Source organism: Xiphophorus hellerii, chromosome 7 (genome assembly GCF_003331165.1).
Source record: "Xiphophorus hellerii strain 12219 chromosome 7, Xiphophorus_hellerii-4.1, whole genome shotgun sequence".
NCBI lineage: Eukaryota > Metazoa > Chordata > Actinopteri > Cyprinodontiformes > Poeciliidae > Xiphophorus > Xiphophorus hellerii.
Window position 1 is genome coordinate 18358426 of NC_045678.1, and position 18814 is coordinate 18377239.

The 18814-nt window shown below is 36.4% G+C and overlaps 1 protein-coding gene across 2 annotated transcripts in view; it reads left to right on the forward strand.

Annotated features, from left to right (window-relative positions):
- The first annotated feature begins 238 nt into the window (after positions 1–238).
- Positions 239–18814, forward strand: part of fign (fidgetin) — a 38307-nt gene continuing 19731 nt past the window's right edge. Inside the window, exons 1-2 of one of the 2 annotated variants that reach the window (XM_032568824.1) lie at positions 239–568; positions 1399–1433. In XM_032568824.1, the coding sequence (XP_032424715.1) occupies positions 1409–1433 (25 nt within the window). In that variant the 5' untranslated portion in view covers positions 239–568; positions 1399–1408. The remainder of the gene's footprint in view (positions 569–1398; positions 1434–18814) is intronic. The other variant, XM_032568825.1, reaches the window with a different exon arrangement.

Sequence of the window (18814 nt, forward strand, 5' to 3'; positions counted from 1 at the left end):
GTTCTGTTGCCCTGATTTCTTTACAGTTTGTGAACATTGAAATTTGAAAATAAAATCCAAACAAATTTAAGTTTAAAATCATGCACTTCTATTTTTGACTACAAAAATTTTATCACACGAACATATATATATATATATATATATAATAAAATTTTATATATATATATATATATATATATATATATATATATGTTTTAAAGATATATATTATTAGAAAAATCTAATAACCCCTTTTTAGTGTTCTGATGCACAAAATTAAATTACTAAAACACGCACGGACTGTTCAATATATTTAACTGCTGCCCATTGGGGGTGACTTTCTTTGAATTTGGCTCTCACCGGACGGAACATGCGCAGTGGCGCGGCGTGCTGCCTTCAGTCAGTGGAGCAGCTGTCCAGGATTTGGAATTCCAACATGGCAGAGGCTGTGGTCAGTCTTTCCCTGACTAACTTGGAATGGTTTCAAATCGAGAGCAGCTTCGCTTGATCGCGGCGAGTCCCGTGTTCGTCCCTGCGTTCCGCGGATTGATGGTCCCGTAAGCTGTGACTGCCCTGTCACCTCACACAGGTGAGTCCCGCTCCGTCTGCCAGTGATGCGAACAAATTATAGAAAGAGAAACTGAGCAGCTCCGTGGAAGCGCTGAGAGACCGTGCCGCGCATCAGAGGGCTGCAGCGCTGTCCGTCTGCGGACGCTCATCCTGCGTGTTTCATATTTTTTTTACTATCATTTCCCACACGAAATGGCACGCATTAGGAAAAAAAGCGAGGTACATGATTTTGAAGTTAGAACCTACTTTGTTATTGCCGCGGCACTCTGCGCAGTTTGAGGGCTGGATCCAGGCTTTCTTTTACTAAATAACTTTCCTGCATTGGGAAGTTTTTGCATGTCAGCCTGAATAAAAGTGGCCGCTGGAACTGCAGGCGGGAGGTTAATAGAAAGATGGGCTGTCATTGCGCTCTTAGTGGGACAACTGCTGGCAAGTAATCTATTTTAAACGTAAAGGGAGGAGGGGGGCTTCACGCTGCTTTAGCCTCTTCCTCTTAATGGGCGGCTTGAAGAATGTGTGTTTTATGTCATCTACAGTGCCTCACATGCTTCCTATTCTCTAGTTTCAACTCAGCGCAAGAAGTGACAGCCCCTACACTCGCGTCTCCGTCCACGGGATTTAAAAAAAATATATATTTTATTTATTTCATTTTTTTCTTTTAGCTTAACCTTAATTATTCGACTAAAATGAGCGCCTAAGGAAAAGAACAACGGAGCCTTTTTTTTTTTTTTAAGTTGTGAAATCTGATAGCTTAAGGAAGAAAGTGGCTGTAATGAGAAGCAACCTTTGGAATTCCACCTCGTGAAAATTCCGATTCTGCTGTTTTTCCCCCTCTCCTTTTGTTTTTAGGCTCGAAGACATGATCACTAGCAGCAGTATTTATGGTAGGCCTATGTTCAATTTGCAATTATCTTCATTGTTATATTTTTTTGTGATTTGTTATATTTTGGGAGGAGAAAAGCTGTCATTGCAGTATTTTTATTGTCTTTTTGTGTGCATGGTTCATCCTAATAAGTTTCTTTAATACAGAGTTGATATCTTACTGATCAGAGATCTGAGAGGATGGTGTGTTATTGATTTCAGACAAATAGTGTTTTCAGCTATTTCAATTTGAGTTCACAGAAGCAGTTCATTTTAATTTTGCTTGTTTCTAGAAGTGCTGTGCAACTTTTCAAACCTTCATGCATGCATAAATCTAAAAATATGAATGCATTTTTAGTACCTAATAAATTTGCATTAATAAACACATTTTAAATCCAAATTATTTTTTATGATTTTAGTAGCAGATTGCTTTCACATCTTTATGTTATAAATATCATATATTGGTCACCCTAGTTCCTAATATACATTTTACCAGTTTAATGACACAGAAAAGCTCAGGATCTATTTAAATATTTAAGCTCGTTATTTAAAGTATAGACTTACTGGTACAGTTTCACAGTTATCAATGTGCAATAATTGCGCTTCAGTTTAATTAGTTATTATACACACAGAAAAATGACAGTAAACCAAAAATATGTCTTTATAACAATAAAGTCCCATTTAAGTTGACTTTTAAACAAGGGACGACTGTTTTCAGTTGTCTTTCAAACACAAGTCGAAATAAAATCAGATCTGCTCACACATATCGCTTCATATGTCAGGAATAGTTCTCATTCTTTGTTCCAGCGGTAATTATTTGAGACAAGCCAGTAAATGGACACAAAGTCTGGTAGTGGGTGCGTGTGTATGTGGTGTGGGGGAGAGAGGTACGTAACAAGTTGTGCGAATTCTCTCCCCCTGCAAACACTTTGTCCTGTGTGAACCTTTTCTCCACCTCCCAGTTATGAACAACTCACTTAATTGTGTTCTTGCAGTTCATTTGCATGTTTTGCTCTGAGAGGAAATTAAATATTGCCATCAGTGAGCTGAAGTGTGTTTTCACTCCTCTTCAAAAAAAGAAAAAAAAAAACTGCATTCCAGCATCTGTCATTCAGTGGTTAAAAAAAAGTACATTACCATCACATTCATTATGTGTAAGTGTTTTGTTGTAATTTGTTTTTGTAAAGTGGATATTAAATTTGGTTGCTTGTATTTTGAATGTATCGTCCCATTTGTGTTTTGCCATGCATGTGTGATGAGTATTTTTATTGAACTGAATTTTGATACTAGCTCCTAAGACAGTAGGAACATATGTGTTCCTGTTTATATTTTAGTTTGTCCTCCTGTACTCTTCAGATTTACTATTTTTGATTTTTAGTGGATTAATTAATTAAAACAAAAGTATGGGAACAGATGTATTTCAACTTTCCAGTTTCTCATCAAATCTTGAGACAAGTATTGTTTTCTGGAAAGAAAAAAAAAAACTTTTTAAATATCTGCATGTTAAAAAATTATCTGGCATTTCTCACACTCCTCAGTATTTGACCCCTAATAATTAAGAAGTGCCTGAGCATATATTTCAGAGTTCAATCTCCTGAAGTGTTCCACGCCTGAGCTCCTGCAGAGCATTAGGCGATTCTTGCAGATCCTTACTTAACCTCAGACACCTCGGATGTGCACAGAAAGAATGCTGGCAGCGATGTTTATTTCTGGAAAGACAACATCTGCGTTAACAATTCCAGCTTCTGCTTGACATGAACCTTAGAGGGAAAAAAAACGTCGGCAACAGATGCTGAACCCCCCCATGTTTTCGTCACCCTTTTCAATGTTTGTCACATTTTCTTGTAAAGAGTGGTGGCTATTATTAACAAGGTAAAGATATTTGTTTTACTTTTAGGCAGTCGAAGTAACAAAAGAAAATCTTGTTGAAAGAAGATTTTCTGGTTCAGTCTTATATAGTCAAATTGGAAGTAAAATATTAAAGTGAAATTTGACACTTTAAATATTCACTTTTAATCAAGCAAGTGCTTGCTTATTTATCTACCAGGAATGTTATGTTAGTCTTTCCTCTGTCTATTATTTCCAGATGCAACAAAGTACAAACAGAAAAAGTCAGCAATGTGCGTCCTAAATAAATCTTTGAATTACTAACTTGACATGCCCTTGCCAAGCAATTTAGCGTCTCTAAGTGTTCTGTCTATATTCTAAAGTGTGCAGCATCTCACATCCCTAAAAATAAAGGGAAAAAATGCATACATTTTCAGCAGGCGTGACACTTCAACAATGACAATTAAAGGCTAACACTGACATCTCTGATTGCAGAAGCTTTGTAAATTGAGGAAATGTTAAATCTTTACACATGGATCTATAGAACCGTAACTACAAAAAAATCTCCTCGTAGTCAGCGACTACATCAAATCTGATCAGAGCAGGATTGTCAGCTTTAAGGAAATATGTTAAGTGGTGTCTTTGCTGTTTTTTTATATATAAAAAGCAAGAGTCCCCATAGGAGTCAGACTAAGAAAAAAAAAAAAGAACTCCAGTATTTCAACACGTTTCCCCTCCCTCCTCTCTCTTTGTCTATGTCTCTCCTTTTCTTGTTTCCACATCTCTGTCGTTTCCCTCATGGCAGCCTGCTATGTTATCTTTGTGCGTTTTCTCTCTACACTGACAATTCTCGCAGTGATTTAAGTTGGACTGCATTAGAAGGTGGAGGCAGCTGTCTGTTGCTATACTGAGGGACGTGTTTGCTCTACTGCAAAGATGAAGGACCATGAATCCTTGACATCCTCCCTTTTCCTTCCCCTCCTCCTCCTACCACCATCTCATTTAGACACAGTGACTGTCTGCTCAGACTTGTTTTTTTTTCCTCTGAGTGACAGCATATGGCATAGACATTTTTAAATGCATGTGCCTACATTTGACTGCTTGTAGCTACCAGCCTGTCGTGTAATTCATTCTTTATAGTAAAAACAAATTACAAATTAATTTTAATTGATTTTACAGGGCAAATAATTGTAGGTTGGATAATAAAGCACTAAAATCTGTTCTGCCTGCTAGAACTTTATAGAGTCCAGCTAAAAAAAATGAAAAGTAGGAGAATGCTACAAATTTTTCTGAACTTAGCAACAGTACATGTATGAAAGCCTTTCCGTTCCAGTATCTGCTGAATTCCATTACAAGCACATGTCTTTCTATTTAATGGCATACTGTCTAGGTGGTCACCTGAAACCAGCAGCAATGCTAAAGATAAATGGACAGCTTGCCAAAATACATTGAAACTATGACTGAAAATCTCTGCTATTCCACTGAACACTTATTTCTTAACTCTCTCAAAGTGAAAATATATCTTCTGTGTTTTTAAGAAATTCATATGAACTAGTCTCCTTTGCTTTATTTGAGCCTCTGAAAACACTGCGCATTTTTTGATTTTCATAATTTTTCCCATTTTCTGCAAATAAAAGCCAGAAATTTCTATATTATTATGTGAAAGTTAAAAAAAAAATTATCTCACTGAAACACATACCTAAAAAAATAAAATAGGGGAAACCAGAAATTTTAAATACGCACTTTTATTTATTTTTAGAGTTGTATGTTATTGTATCATATAGTAGAGAAACGGGGTATATGCGAGATTTTTAAGTTGGGATAAGAGTGTGTAAATTCCAAAGTATCATAGTAAAAACACAAAAATGTAAAGAAGAAAAGAAGTATAACAGCCTTATTTCATTTATTTTAAAAAGAAAACTCAAAGTTGCGAAAATAATATATTGTCTATTTAAATGTATAATGCTGTAATTTGCAAACTATTTGTACTGTTTTCAAACAGGCTTTAACTAAAATGTTGTAATATTTGCTAGATTTACTAGTAGTTTTTAAGTTAGGTATTTTTTTTAGAAAATAACACAAATATGACAATCTGAAATTAGCCGATAAACTACTGGGCTATCTGTTCGAGTTGTCTGCCTACAGGCAGCTGCATAACCCAATAGTGTTTGTGGCTAACCAGCTGTAGGTTTGATATAGTGTTACCTTATCCCAAAATATTTCAAAACAGGGCAATTTGCATTAGCATGTTTTCACCCAGCTTATCGGCAGTGCACAGCAGCAGATGATTGAGGGACAGTTCTGTGTGAATGTGGGTGAGAGCAGTTAATGTTAAACAGTTTTTGCAGAGTTGATATTTTAAGCTGTGTTTAGCATATTATTTTAGCATTTACCATACTTAGCGGGCAGCAGTTCTCTTGTGTATTCCTGAGAGGAAGTAGACATTTTCCTTAAGGTAGAGATTTCCACGTCAGCCAAACATTTGTCTTTGCAAGTGAGGAAAAAGCATACGAGTCCTTTTCTAAGCCAGCTGACCTGCAGTACACAGGAAAGGGTGTGGAAGGTGACATTCTAATCACTGTGGCTCGTTTTCTGGCATCTCAATAAAAGGTATTGGAAAAGTTTTAACTGTTTTAAACTTCTATAACCTTTTATGTATAATGTCTGACCTGAGCTAGTTCAACTATGGTCACCATTGCTTTCCTTTGCTTAAAAAAATAGTCCACACATGTGATCATATATTTTCCATATTTAAAAGAAAACAGCATCCTTTTAGAATACAGGGTTAATTGTGTAACTGATAACAACAGTGCCACAAAAGTGTGTTGCATGGGCAGGGCTGCTTTATTCAGGCCATTGGCTGGCATATTATTTACTCAAAGTGCTGCATTTGTTGCCTCAAACGCCTTGTTCCTTCCCCTTTCCAACATGCTGAAACAGAGGCTTTGTTTCATCTCCCTCACATGAGGTGTCTCTGCACTCATAAGAAGACGAGGCAGCTCAGAGCCTGTTGGGGATTGGCTAGAATAGACAACCCCCAGGTGTACCAAACTAGGTTTAGCACTAAGGCTTTTAATCTGGACTTGTAGGAGATTCATGTGCATTCATAGATTCGCCTCTGTAATTATCATATCCCCTGTGGCAGCCAGAGAGACGTTTGCCTAAATCACTGATGTCCTCATTACACTGTTTACATTTTAATTAGTGATGCAAAGTTCTAGATTTTTTTTTTCTTGTCAAGTGACCAAAATACATGGCCATTTATAAGTATTTATTTAGCTTAAAACTGCAGTTCAAGTGTGTGTTCAATGTATAATTAAGAATGATTATTTTAGATGTTTCATAATTTGAAACAATGGCAGTCTGTTTTACATCCTATTCAAATAGTTTATAATCCATGGTTGTGCATTCTGGCAGACAGCATTGTTTGTATGTTGTTGCATGTGCTTGGACTGAATGCAGGAGCTGTCGACAGCTCCGGATGACAGCATGAGCATTTTATTCACCTGTATGAAATAACTACATGTCCAAATCTGATTCCACACCTACAATTTTCGTCTTTAAACAGATAACGTCTTGTCACTCTTAGGGTGCGAGGACCCAACACTCTGAGAGTATGATTAACAAATTCTACAATTTAGCGACTTTTGAAAATAGCTCCCACTTTGGGCTGTCATTGTCTGCCTGAGTACTGTTGCTTATCACTGAATAACCTTGGTGAGGAGAGGCCACTGTTCCTGTCCTTCTTTCAAGGTGTTTCTTTTTTTTTTTTGTAAAAACCGTTCATATTGTGAAAAGGCAAGCCTTTCATAGGAGGATTATAGAAAAATTATTTTATCTTCTTTGTCTGACTAATGTGGTAACTGAATATGTCACTGTAGAGAAATAAAAAAAAACATGCAATTAGTGAGTTAAAAAAATATTAATTGAAATTTATTTGTTAGCGGCAGAAGATTTTTATGTTATAACATTAGGTAAAAGTACCACAATTTCATGATATCACAGTAAATACAGAAAACATTAAAACCAAAATGTAAAACATAAACTGGCAGCTTTAAACAGAAAGATGCAACATATTACAGTTCTACTATTTTTTATTAAGGAATATTGGATAGCTTGCCAACTATATTTTTAAAACATTATCAACTTAATGAGACAGATAAGGGGTGTTTTTTTTTTTTTTCACCTGCATGACTACCAATAGTCCGCAGCATCCAAATTTGTTTGCTTTGCATGAGGAAAAAAATATAGAAACCTTCTTTCAGCTTGCTGACCGGCAGTGTGCAGCCACAGTTCAAAGAGGTTATAAAGGAGATGTGGGAGTTGAAAATGTACATCGATATACAGTAGTGGAAACTTGTAGGGAATTTGACTTGCATAACATGCCCAAGCTTTAATATGGACTCTTTGAACATACTTGTTCCTTTGTGCTAATTTAAATGAATCTATTTCAAAGAATCTCCTTTATTTATGAGGACACTTGAGAGAGCTGTCTTTGATTCCTTTAAAATTTGGACAGGAATAATAACTCACTTTGAATATACTGTTTGCACATTACACTGAATCACTTTGTGGTTCTAGTAATAGTCTATTATACTCTTATAATTCATGTATTAAAATACATGCTTGGATTAACTTTAACATCGACATTCAAAAGCATGCGTGTGAATATAAAAGCTCATCTTTTGACTCGTTCTCTTCCTCCGATTTATAACCCCCCCTGCTTCCCTCCTCCACTGCTAATTGTCTTAAATATCAATTTGAGACAATTAGCTGAAGCGCTGATCAGATGAGATGTGAGCGATCAGTGCTTTTCTCAAAGTTCTTAGTGATTCATTCATCCTCTATGGTGTTGGGTGGCTGACAGGTTGGCACCGTGCCAGGCGCGAGCAGCGGGAGCCTCGAGTGCCAGCGACGAGAGGACGGGTTGGGGTTTGCCTGATGGTGTAGAGAGGAGGGGGACGAGGATGCCTGGAGGGTGTAACGGGAGGGATAGAGGGGTGTGTGGCGTGCATGTGTGTGTGTGTTTCTGTGTGCCATCATGGAGGTTTAAGGTGTCAGGCTATGGCGAGGCAGCTGGTGTCTACAGTGGCATGGTGACATGACCATGCCAGTCTGTGCTGAAGAAAGGCTGGGCGGTAGGGCGTGTAGATAAAGAAAGGAAAACATATTTGTTACTTGTTAGGTATACCCATATGTGAATAAGTTTCAGAAATCAAGATCACCCACTAAGAATTATTATTTTGTTTTTTTGCCGATTTTGGATTTCTTTAAAACTTTGACATGCTAGTACCAATTTAAACCAATTCCAATTTCTCTTTCAGAGCTACAAGGTGAAATACAATTAGTGTTCAATTTTTTTTTTTTTTCTTGCCTTCTTGCAGTGATGTTATTAAATATTTATGGCCACATCATGTCTCTATAAGACAGGAGTTGCAATAAAACAGGCTTTCACTATTATTTTAAAACAAAAGGAAAAGGGAAGCGAACATTGCTGTAAGTGCAGCCTATCATAGTCAAAAGAGCAGGTTCCCTGTGGATTCCCTAAAGATTGCAGATACTTGCATTAACATCTAGTTAATAGTTTGTTTACACTGTTACAAATCAGTTCATAAGTTTGTTAAACTTAGCTTTCTTGGGTGGTTTCAGTTCTTTTTCAGACAGAAAACTCCAAGCAAACCAAAAGCATACAATACAAACCCTATGTAAGATTTCAGTCTGTTTATTGGTCAATGTGACTGGGTCGGGAGTATCAAACGTAAATACAACAAGCTGACGTGATGTTCTAAACCAGTAGAGAATAAAATCGTGTAATGTTTGTGTTTTTCTGTACTGTTGAATGCAGAAATATCTGACATTTATATTGAATTATTTTGAGAAGAAGTCTTGATAATTGTTTGGAACTTTATGAAAAAAAATGCACCAACATTGTTTTTTTATTTTCTTACTTTCCCACATCCCGTAATTAAACACAAACCTGGCTACATAAAGACATTTGACCTAAACTTGCAGCATACACCTAAGAGTTTGTTTAAAAACAAACTAAAAACCTCACTGTGTTATTACTTTTGGTAAGAACTCACTGATATTACCAAAAATCTGGCAACATCTACAAATCGAGGCTAAAAATGATACGGAGCAACTTTGCTGTCCTCCATTTAGCCTTCCTGTTCTCTTCTTGAAGGGGTACAAATTAACTTTTTCTTTTTTTAGCTTTACATCATGTTACAATGTTATTCCCTTATCAAAAACATACCTGGAGTGTTGCCTTGATCCTTTAATCCATGTTTGAGAAACCCTTCAATTTCCCTTGTCAGCCATTCAAATGTGCTAAACACCTGGGTGGAATCAGCGCTGCCTTTGAGACGCAGCTCCTCTTCGGAGCTGTACTTTCCAAGCTTCTGCCTCACAGAGCAGCCCTCCCCGCGATTCTCCTGCTCAGTTCCTTCAGACTAGCCAGTCAGTAGCAATTAACACACAGCTGGTGGAGCTGCGCATCAGCTGAGCTCATTATCGGAGCTACTTTTTAGTGCAATGCTGGTAAGAACGTTGTTAAAGGGTTCATAGAGGAGTGCTGTTGTGATGACTTCCTAAAGATGGAATTTCAGAAAGAGCAGGAGTTTTTATAGAGCCAAAGTTCCCATTTCAAGGCATTAAAATACAAAGTTAAATTTCTTTTGAGTCATATTATTACAACTGATGTTGACATAGTTACTTGACTGTGCTATAAAATGCCCCCTTTAAAGTTTTGTTCTCTTGCGCATAGCCTAAACAAGTCACAGAGTATCATACAATAGTATTTTGCTTTAAATAACTTGTTTCACTGTTCATGCTTCCTCTGGCTTCATTTTTAAACACCTCAACAGAGCCGGGAAAAAAAAAAAAAAATCTGTGTTGAAAAGTCTTCTATCAGTAACAGCATTTAAAGTGAAGTGTCGTTTCTGAGGTCTGATTGTCTTTAGATAAATCGTGTTGACTGATCCGAGAAATATTGCGTTTTTCAGGTTCCGACTGTTGCATCTCCAGTGATATACTGTTGTTTTTTGTGTATTTGAATAATTTCTGAATATGTCTTTTTGATAATCCCTTTTAGTGTCCACCCCATGTTTAATTAATTTAATTGAGGACAAAAAAGGGGCAAAAATAAGCACTGGAGGGTTTACAGTCATCAGTGGGTTTTGTGAGGGTCGACACTTCTTTTGTGTTCATTATCAGGAAATCACCTCAGGGAGTTGTGTTGGCCCGTCATAGCTGCTACTGAGGACTTCCATTGTAAGGACCTGGGAAGCCGGGGTGGAAATACCAAGTTGTGGCTTTTGCTGAGAAGAGTTAAACATAGTTTAAATTCTCATTTTCCTGGAGGAAATGAATCCATTTGTCCTCTTGACCGGTCCTGCATGTTGTGTGTTCTCCAGCATGTAACATTAAATATGCAGAGTAAGACAGCTATGCAGTGCATCTTGGCCAGTTAAGTCACAGATTTTTATTTTTTTTTCACTGTCAAACAATTTAACTACATTTAGATTGTTTTTTATTTAGTTTTTTCTCTCGCTAATATTCTCTTTTATTAGGGGAAAATGTGTTTACACTAAATCATTCTAGGCACTATTTGCTCTGCACATGGTTTAAAGCAGCTGTTCTATAAAGTGCAGAACAATAGTAGACTAATTTACGTGGAGCGTGATATTTTTGCAGCCCAAACCCTGACTGCATTGCCTCTCCCACATCTTTAAATGGATCCCATGAGTCTTCAGCTCTGTTGTTTCCATTATTCATTTCAAAACTTCCACGTAGCACAAAGAGGCTAGAGGGGTGAAAAATAATTTTGTGTCTGAAAAAAAATTGATGTAAAGCAAAGTCACTGCTTTATGCAAAGTGTGGTGTGCCTTGGGAGAATGTGAGCAGTTGCGCTGTAGGAGGAGGGAGCGCCGTTTGGAGAAAAGGGATGGACTGTGTGCATGTGTGTCTGCGTGTTGCTGTCAGTCTGTCAGTTAGGCCTAATGCGGCTCCCCCGAGGTACCTGGGGGAGACCCATCTAGCACCCAGTAAGCCCTCGCTGGCGGGCGAGTGGTGACAACGGGTTCCCACTGAGAGGGGAAGTGTCATAGTATGTATGTAAACTAGTGACAGATGACTGGAGACATGTGGCCTGTAGACACTGGGCCTGAAAGTAAAACAGTTTTTCCTCTTCGGCTTGCTTTTCCATCTTTCCACTTGAGACTTCAGCAAGTGGGCATCGGGTTCCGACAACTGGGCTGTGTGCAGTGACAAGTCAAAGATGTGAATAAAAAAAAGGATGCAAATCATTTGGCATCAAAAGACATATGCTATGTGCAAAAAATGGTTTTGAATCCTTTGTAAGACTGCATAAGGAGGAGTGAGGAGTTTTTAGTGTGCAGTGCTCCAGGCTGCTTTTCTAGGCCACAGGTCATGTAGGTCAGTGTTACACTCCCTGCAGCCTCACTTCAACCCTTGGTCTGGAAATAGAACATGCAACGTCACCCAGCCAGGAGGGAGGTAGATTCCAAACCTCAGCGGCCACAGGCTACACATGTGGAATCTGCTCGTGTAGTTGACCTCGAGTGTTTGAAACTCAGAATGCTCCCGGTAGGATATTGTTTCTTCATGCATACCCAAATGAACGAGGCTGCATGAATTGCCTTGTACAAACTGGACAAGTATCCTTTCAGTTCGCCGTTTGGTTGTTCACAATTCATCAAGGGAGCATGCACTACCCACAGGCAGATTTATTTAACAGTTTATTTAACGGTAAGCACCTAACTCGTAACAAAGGCAAAAACCTAAGAAATAAACAGAGGAATAAATGATTTTTTTTTAATGCCGTTTTTCTGCCAGGAGGCCGTTTGCCCACTTTCCTTTATAAACATTCAGCGTATCACAGGGAAAGCTGCCAAGTGCAAGGCAGACACAAGGCTGTAGTAAGGAAAACATGCAGTCGTGCAATGAGACACCATGAAGCATTAGGAGTCTGACAATGCATGTTGCTCATGACATGAGATGATTCATGATATTGGGTTAAAGATTCTGAACATTTTTCAGTATTATTTGGAAACTAAAAAATATTCTGTGCTTTAAAATCAAAATTGCTTTAAAGACAAAGTTTGTTTTCTTATTAGAAATCAGCATACAAATAATTGATCAGTTTTTATTTAACCTTTGGCTTTGTACCAATATGGGATTCCAAATGTTATTTGTGCCTCTTTTCGATGATCAGTAAAAATATCTGTTAGTATTACATCAATCAAACCCTTAAAACATGCATGTTTCTACTGGTATCTACCAAAGATTAATATCTTTAGTGGTGAGCTCCCAGTCTGAGGTTAAAAGGTTTTCTTTACGTCACGTCAATCCTTAGGATTCACAGATTCAATTTGGCACTGTGGGTCAGCCACTCTCAAGATATTGCTTAAAATCTGAAAAAGACAAATTGGTCAAACAAAACAATTAAACCCAAATCTGCCAAGGGTATTAATAATTTTGGTCTCAATTGTATTTAAAGAGAGTCCAGTCTAGTTTGAATATTTTGTATTGTCTTTTTTATGTTTGTATAATTCTAAGATTTTTAGATTTTTTTTCTCAAATGAAAAGTATCTCTTAAAAGCTCACTTTGTACTCCATAAACTCTCTGATGTAGAATTAACAAGTTCAGTTTTAATCAATATAAGAATTTAAAAAAAAATAACTGCTGCTGATCAAATGCACATAAGACTGCAAAATTTACTTTGGCACCAATGGGAAGCATCAAAGCAGATGGTATTTCTACAGTTATATAAATTGTTCATATTTTCCCTGTTCCATTTTTTGCTTTTCTGTGTCAAATAAAAAAATTTATTAGTGGTTGAGACCTCAGCCCAGCTTATAGCTCTCAACTTATCTGGGGATCATTACAATTGTTTACACTTATTCTTATTACTAAATGTGTGGTTGTGGCAGGACCAAATGTGCTCATTTAGACATTACTTATCTTTCTTGTCTTCCTCCTATCTACCAGCCCTAAAACAGACTTTATATTTCTAATGTAATATATTATCAATTTAAATATACAGTATATATATATATATATATATATATATATATATATATATAGTTACATAAATATATATTTATATTTTTATTGTCAATGTTTATTAAGAAAAATATTCATAAATATTCCATATGAAAATAAATTGTTCAACATTGTATTAGACATTCAGTAAGATCAGAGGTTCTCAAAATTGCTTTTTTTTTGTGAGATTGAGCACCGACATGTGATGGGTTCATCTCTGCTAATATACAAACATCAAATCCAAAATACACAACGCACAGTTAAGTGCACGTTTTTGGCTGAAAACTAATATATCAGGCTAATTTTGTCAGGATTTGAGTGTGTGTGTGTGTGTGTGCCTTCTCTTTCTTACACAATAGGATGATTTTCAGGAAGAATTCACAAGAGTGTTTACCATAACATGACAATCAGCAGGGGGAATTAAGATCTTTCCTAGAAGCGGCCACTTGATAGAGATCTGTATGTCGAAGCAACGGCTCAGCTTTCTATCCATGGAAGTAAAATCAATCAGCACTGATGAGTTCATGCTCCAACAAATATATGCATGCCACCCTGTTTATTGTGACTTCCAATAGTGCTATTGTGCTATTCTTTAGTTCACGTGGTGCAAGGACCCAATTCGCATTTAAGCAATGGGTGACCCTTAGTTGTGTATATTGATGACTGGGATTTGTTTCTTAATAGAATTGTGTCTAATTAATTAGCTTTTAATTGGTTGAATTCTGAACATGCAAATGTTGCACATTGTGGAACTGCCATGTTTTTAAAATCACATAAAGAACTGCACATAATGAAAAGCAGGAAATCTGTTCTTTTACTTGTAATTTATTGTGCAAGACTTTGAGTCTTACCTGAGAAATGGATGGATATTACAAAAAGGCTGTGTTGAACAAAGAAAACAGAGACATATTTGAAATGTGCTCCTCTTGATTTCTGTTAATTATCTCATTTATTTTTCACAATTGCTTTGTGACACAAATTGACCCTTTTTCTTTCCTTCATTTCATAATCTATTAAGGAATGCTGTGGAATAATTTTCTTTGCACATCTCTCATTTGTGTGAACGCTCTGAACTCTCTGAAGACGCTGGTCTCTTTTCTGGCTGCCTCACTGTGATTTACAGTTTTTATTGTCCTCTTTGTACAGTTTTCTTCAGCTGTACAGTATATATAAATACATTTTGCAACAAAGTTTAAATAATAAGTGCTGCATATATTTTTTTGTTTTTCAAAAAATGTTTTTATATTTCCTGGAATTTCCAGAATTGTTATGTTAAATTAAAGAAATTATTATTATTATTTTATGTATGTAGTTTTGTACTGCAGACTCCAACGTTTTGGTAAATAATGCTGCAGGTAGACAACAGTTGTGCTAATGAGCTATAGTAATATACCTTTTGCTAATAACTAAATATGCTGCAACCAGCCAGGTCTGAACTGTGAGGAAGTAGCCACTAAAAGCAAAAGTTAAAGGTGAAACTACAGATTTGTTTTTTGTGTAATGATAATCTTAATGAAATGGTAACATAATGTGAACAGAGAGGAGCCTGCACATTTAAACTGTGCAGCATTCATTGCTAACGTTTCATTCCTGCCTGGATCTTTGTCGGGTAAATAATTCATATTATCTATCCCTATTTTCTTCCACCTTAAGTTGGTTCAGTCTGAGTCTTCCTATTTACCACAGTTTTCTTTCTAAAGTTTTTTTCATCATAATGCTTGGTCATTGTTCTGAAAGTATTTTACCATGCAGAGAAAAGTTAAAGTGATTTAATCTTGTTCAGCTTTTTTAATCATAGCAACACTTACACAGCTCTCCTGAGTCACAATCTTAGGTCTTTACTCATTCTCTGCATTTGTACAGCTAATACTTCGTAACATATGTTGACATGTCATCAATATCAATAGAAATACAATTCTTAGAATTTCACTGAATTTCACTGAAGTCTGATCCAGAATCGTCCGGCATTCTGGGGGATGTAGGCAGAGGAAAACATTTTTCCTCTCAACCTCTCACAGCTAGAGTTTAGATTTATGGCCTGGACTCAAAATTGGGGCTGGGTCAGGCCAAAATGATTTGCTTGATGGTCAAGTCAAGTTCGGGCTTCTGTGGCATGTGTATAAGGCCTACTATACATGCAATACATACAGCCAAATGAGAATGTGTGATTTAAGTTTTGTTCATTTATTTATTATAGACTAAATAAAAACACGTCCCAGAAGATTTGCACTTGACTCGCCCTGCAGTACAACAATCAACACAATAGAGCTGGAAGATGTTAGACAAAACTTAAAAATGGGAAAAGTTATATTGCTTACTTAAATGATGGTCAAACAAAACAAAGCAGTAAAAGTTTAATTAAAATAATATCTCTGGTTTACTCCGGATATATAGCTAATAGTATAACAAGATAACTATGACTATAACTATTTGATCAATGAGGAATCCAAGATTCCCTTTCACAAACCTGCTAAGCCCGGTAATTGGGCGCTAGGGAAGTCATTCATCCAGTGGCCCGTTGTGTTTTTGAGTTAAACAAATGTTTAAAGTTGGTAGGAAATTTTTAAATATCGCTTGATAATTATGTGTTATTAAAAGATTGGAAGATTAGTACCTGAACACCAACTATAAAGTCTTAAAAAATGCAAATATTTTTAAATTACTTTAAAAAATAAGCAATGCTTAGCCTGGTGGGGGCACAGGTAAGGCTTGGTGGCCCGCCAGGCTTAAAATATACTGGGGAAAATGTGGGAATCTGTCTGATGTGCTGTTAGTTGAGCAGTGACTTCAAGCACACAACCAAACTCAAAGTGTATGTACTAAAATCATTAAAACTCACTAAAACATCTGGCAGATGATGACAACCATTTTGTATTCCAGCTGTGTTGGCCATGTAGCATTAAGATAACAGACATTCAGCAGCTAAAAAAAAAGGCGGAAAAAAAATGAAAGGGTAAAATGATGATCTTGTGTTTTGTGAGCAGCAATTGTAGCTTTGAGTTTACTCTCTGACCTAATTGTGTTTATTCTTGAGGGATTTCTGTTGTATACTTTCGTGTGAATATCTGATGTCACAAGTCCAGTGGTCAATAGAGAAACAATTGTGTTGGAGCCTATGTCAGAAAAAAAAAAAAAATCTGATTGGCCGGTGAAGAGTCACATGGAGGCAGTGTGCGTAGGCCTCAAGAGTATGTGATGCAGCTAACAAGAAACCATAGAAAAATGACTTTAGTCAGCTACTCCCATATCAATAATTTAAAAATTGCTCAAGAGCATGAGCAGGTTCTTTGGACTGAATTAGGTCATCCCTAGTTATTATTACATGTCATGTGTGCATTACGCCTGTTATGTCAGTTATCTTTCTGCATCACCTTCTAATTCATTTTTCCATATAAGATAATTCTTTGAGATGAATTACACAAAAACTAAAAAGTGTCCTAACTATGCCTCAATTTTGTGTTTGGTGTCAGAGATTTGATCCAATTGTTTTTAAAGTAAGAACTACAAATTTTGAAACGTTGTCCTGTGTCAGAATATTTCTATTCACATTGAAATTATTTCTGAAACCATTATCTGCTCATATGGCTGGCAGAAGCTAATGCTGAATGAGTGAAGTGACTAGTCCTTGCATCAGTCACCACAATGACTTATGCAACTTTTGTTCAATGGTTTTCTCTGGATCACAACTTTGAAACCCTCTGTATCCACCATATGGGTTTTCAGAGCTATGGCAATACATATATTTTTGAGTTTTATTTATTTGTATTATTTTGTTCCATATCAATTTACTAAAGGCATGGCCAATTTTAAGGTTGAACAATTTTTTTTTTTACTGTACACATGTTTTGTGACATCTTGCTGTAACATGGTGCTTACAACACTATGTAAAGGAATAGGTAATTCAGTTTTCCAGCAATAGTTTTTCAATGATCTTGTGTTTGCAACAAATTGAAAATAAGCAATGGTCATGGTGTAACGTATAATAATTATTCTTAAATGTACTCAAAATATCCACTTTGACCTTTTTCTAGGACGGTTTATTCTTTCATTTTGGTAATAGAAGTTGAGGTAACCTCACATCATATGTTTGAGAGAGCAGTCTGTATATTAGAGTTTCAATACACTGCTGACATTTTATACTACCTTTAGCATATTGTTTTAGAAATTAGTGGGACAAAGCAAAGAAGCTTTGCTTCCAGGTAACTACTGATGTCTGCTCAGGGACATGTTGCCCTTTTCCAGGTTTAATAAGACATCCTCAATTGGTAAAAACAAGCCAAACTGCAAACAAACAAAGTGGGTGAAATGACAAGGGTCCATCGACTGAATGAAAACAGCCAACAAATTCCAAATGAAAATCTTGTCTCCTTTAAATAACTCTCCAAAGCATTTCTCATTCCTCTAACTTCACTTTTCTACACCTCATTAATACTGAAAATAGCTAACTTTAAAATTTCTATATTCAGAATAACTTTCCAAAACGAACAGTGTCCTCATTGTATGGATGTTGTTACACCTGGTAACAACATCCATACATTAAAACGATATATGTTTCACATATATCATAATGACGGAAGGAGCAAATTGTCGTGCTTACCCTTTTTAAGCACAATACTAATTAATTTCCTTTAATTAGAATTTAATTGCTAAAAGTCTGGGGAAATTTCTGAATTCCTGGCTCTTTTTCCAAGTGGGCATGTGCATCATAAAGTGCTTGAGAGCACTTGACTGAGTCTGTTGGGCAACAGAATTGGAGTGTACAGTTTTTTGTCTCTGTCAAGCTGGATCTTTGTAAGCTTGGTCACTTCCCATTCCTGTTTAGCTTGTGTGTTGGTGTCTGGCAGCATGGTGCCAAAGAGACGTACAGTATAAGTGGCTGATGAGTAAACAGATATCTAGTATCAGGATTGCACAACCACCATCACCATCTATTAATTTGGAAAGATGTTTTTACCAATGGTATTCACGTTTTTCTCTTTGTATCTTTGGAATTCAAATCAAAACTATCAAGCATGCAACACTGTTACATCTATTAAATAAAGTCTGAAATCTTAAGTGCCTTTTCTTACAAATATTGTGAGACTCTTTGTCCAAAACACAACCAGGAAGATGAACTTTGAAATAAAAGTATAAACATTATAAATTACCAAAATTCTGTCTGTTCTCAAAACATCCAAAGCAGACTCAGGAAAAGTCACACTAAGCATCACAATGTTAAGTAGGTAAAGATTGTTCATTTTATTTATTTATTTTTAACCTCTTAAACACCACTTTAATACAGTATAAATAATTTATTTACACAGGCTTTCCTTAGTTAAAAAATAAATTAGCATTTGTTTTAAACCTAAATATTTTGTTAAAAGTGAAAATGCTGTCTTCAGTTCCTTGGTGCTGTGTTCGTAATGCCAGCTTAGCTCTTAGAAGGCAGCGTTTGCCAGTAGGCGAACCAATCTTCTCGACAGCTCTTTCCTTGTAAAAGTTCCCCTTTATGGCTTCACTACTTCACTTCAG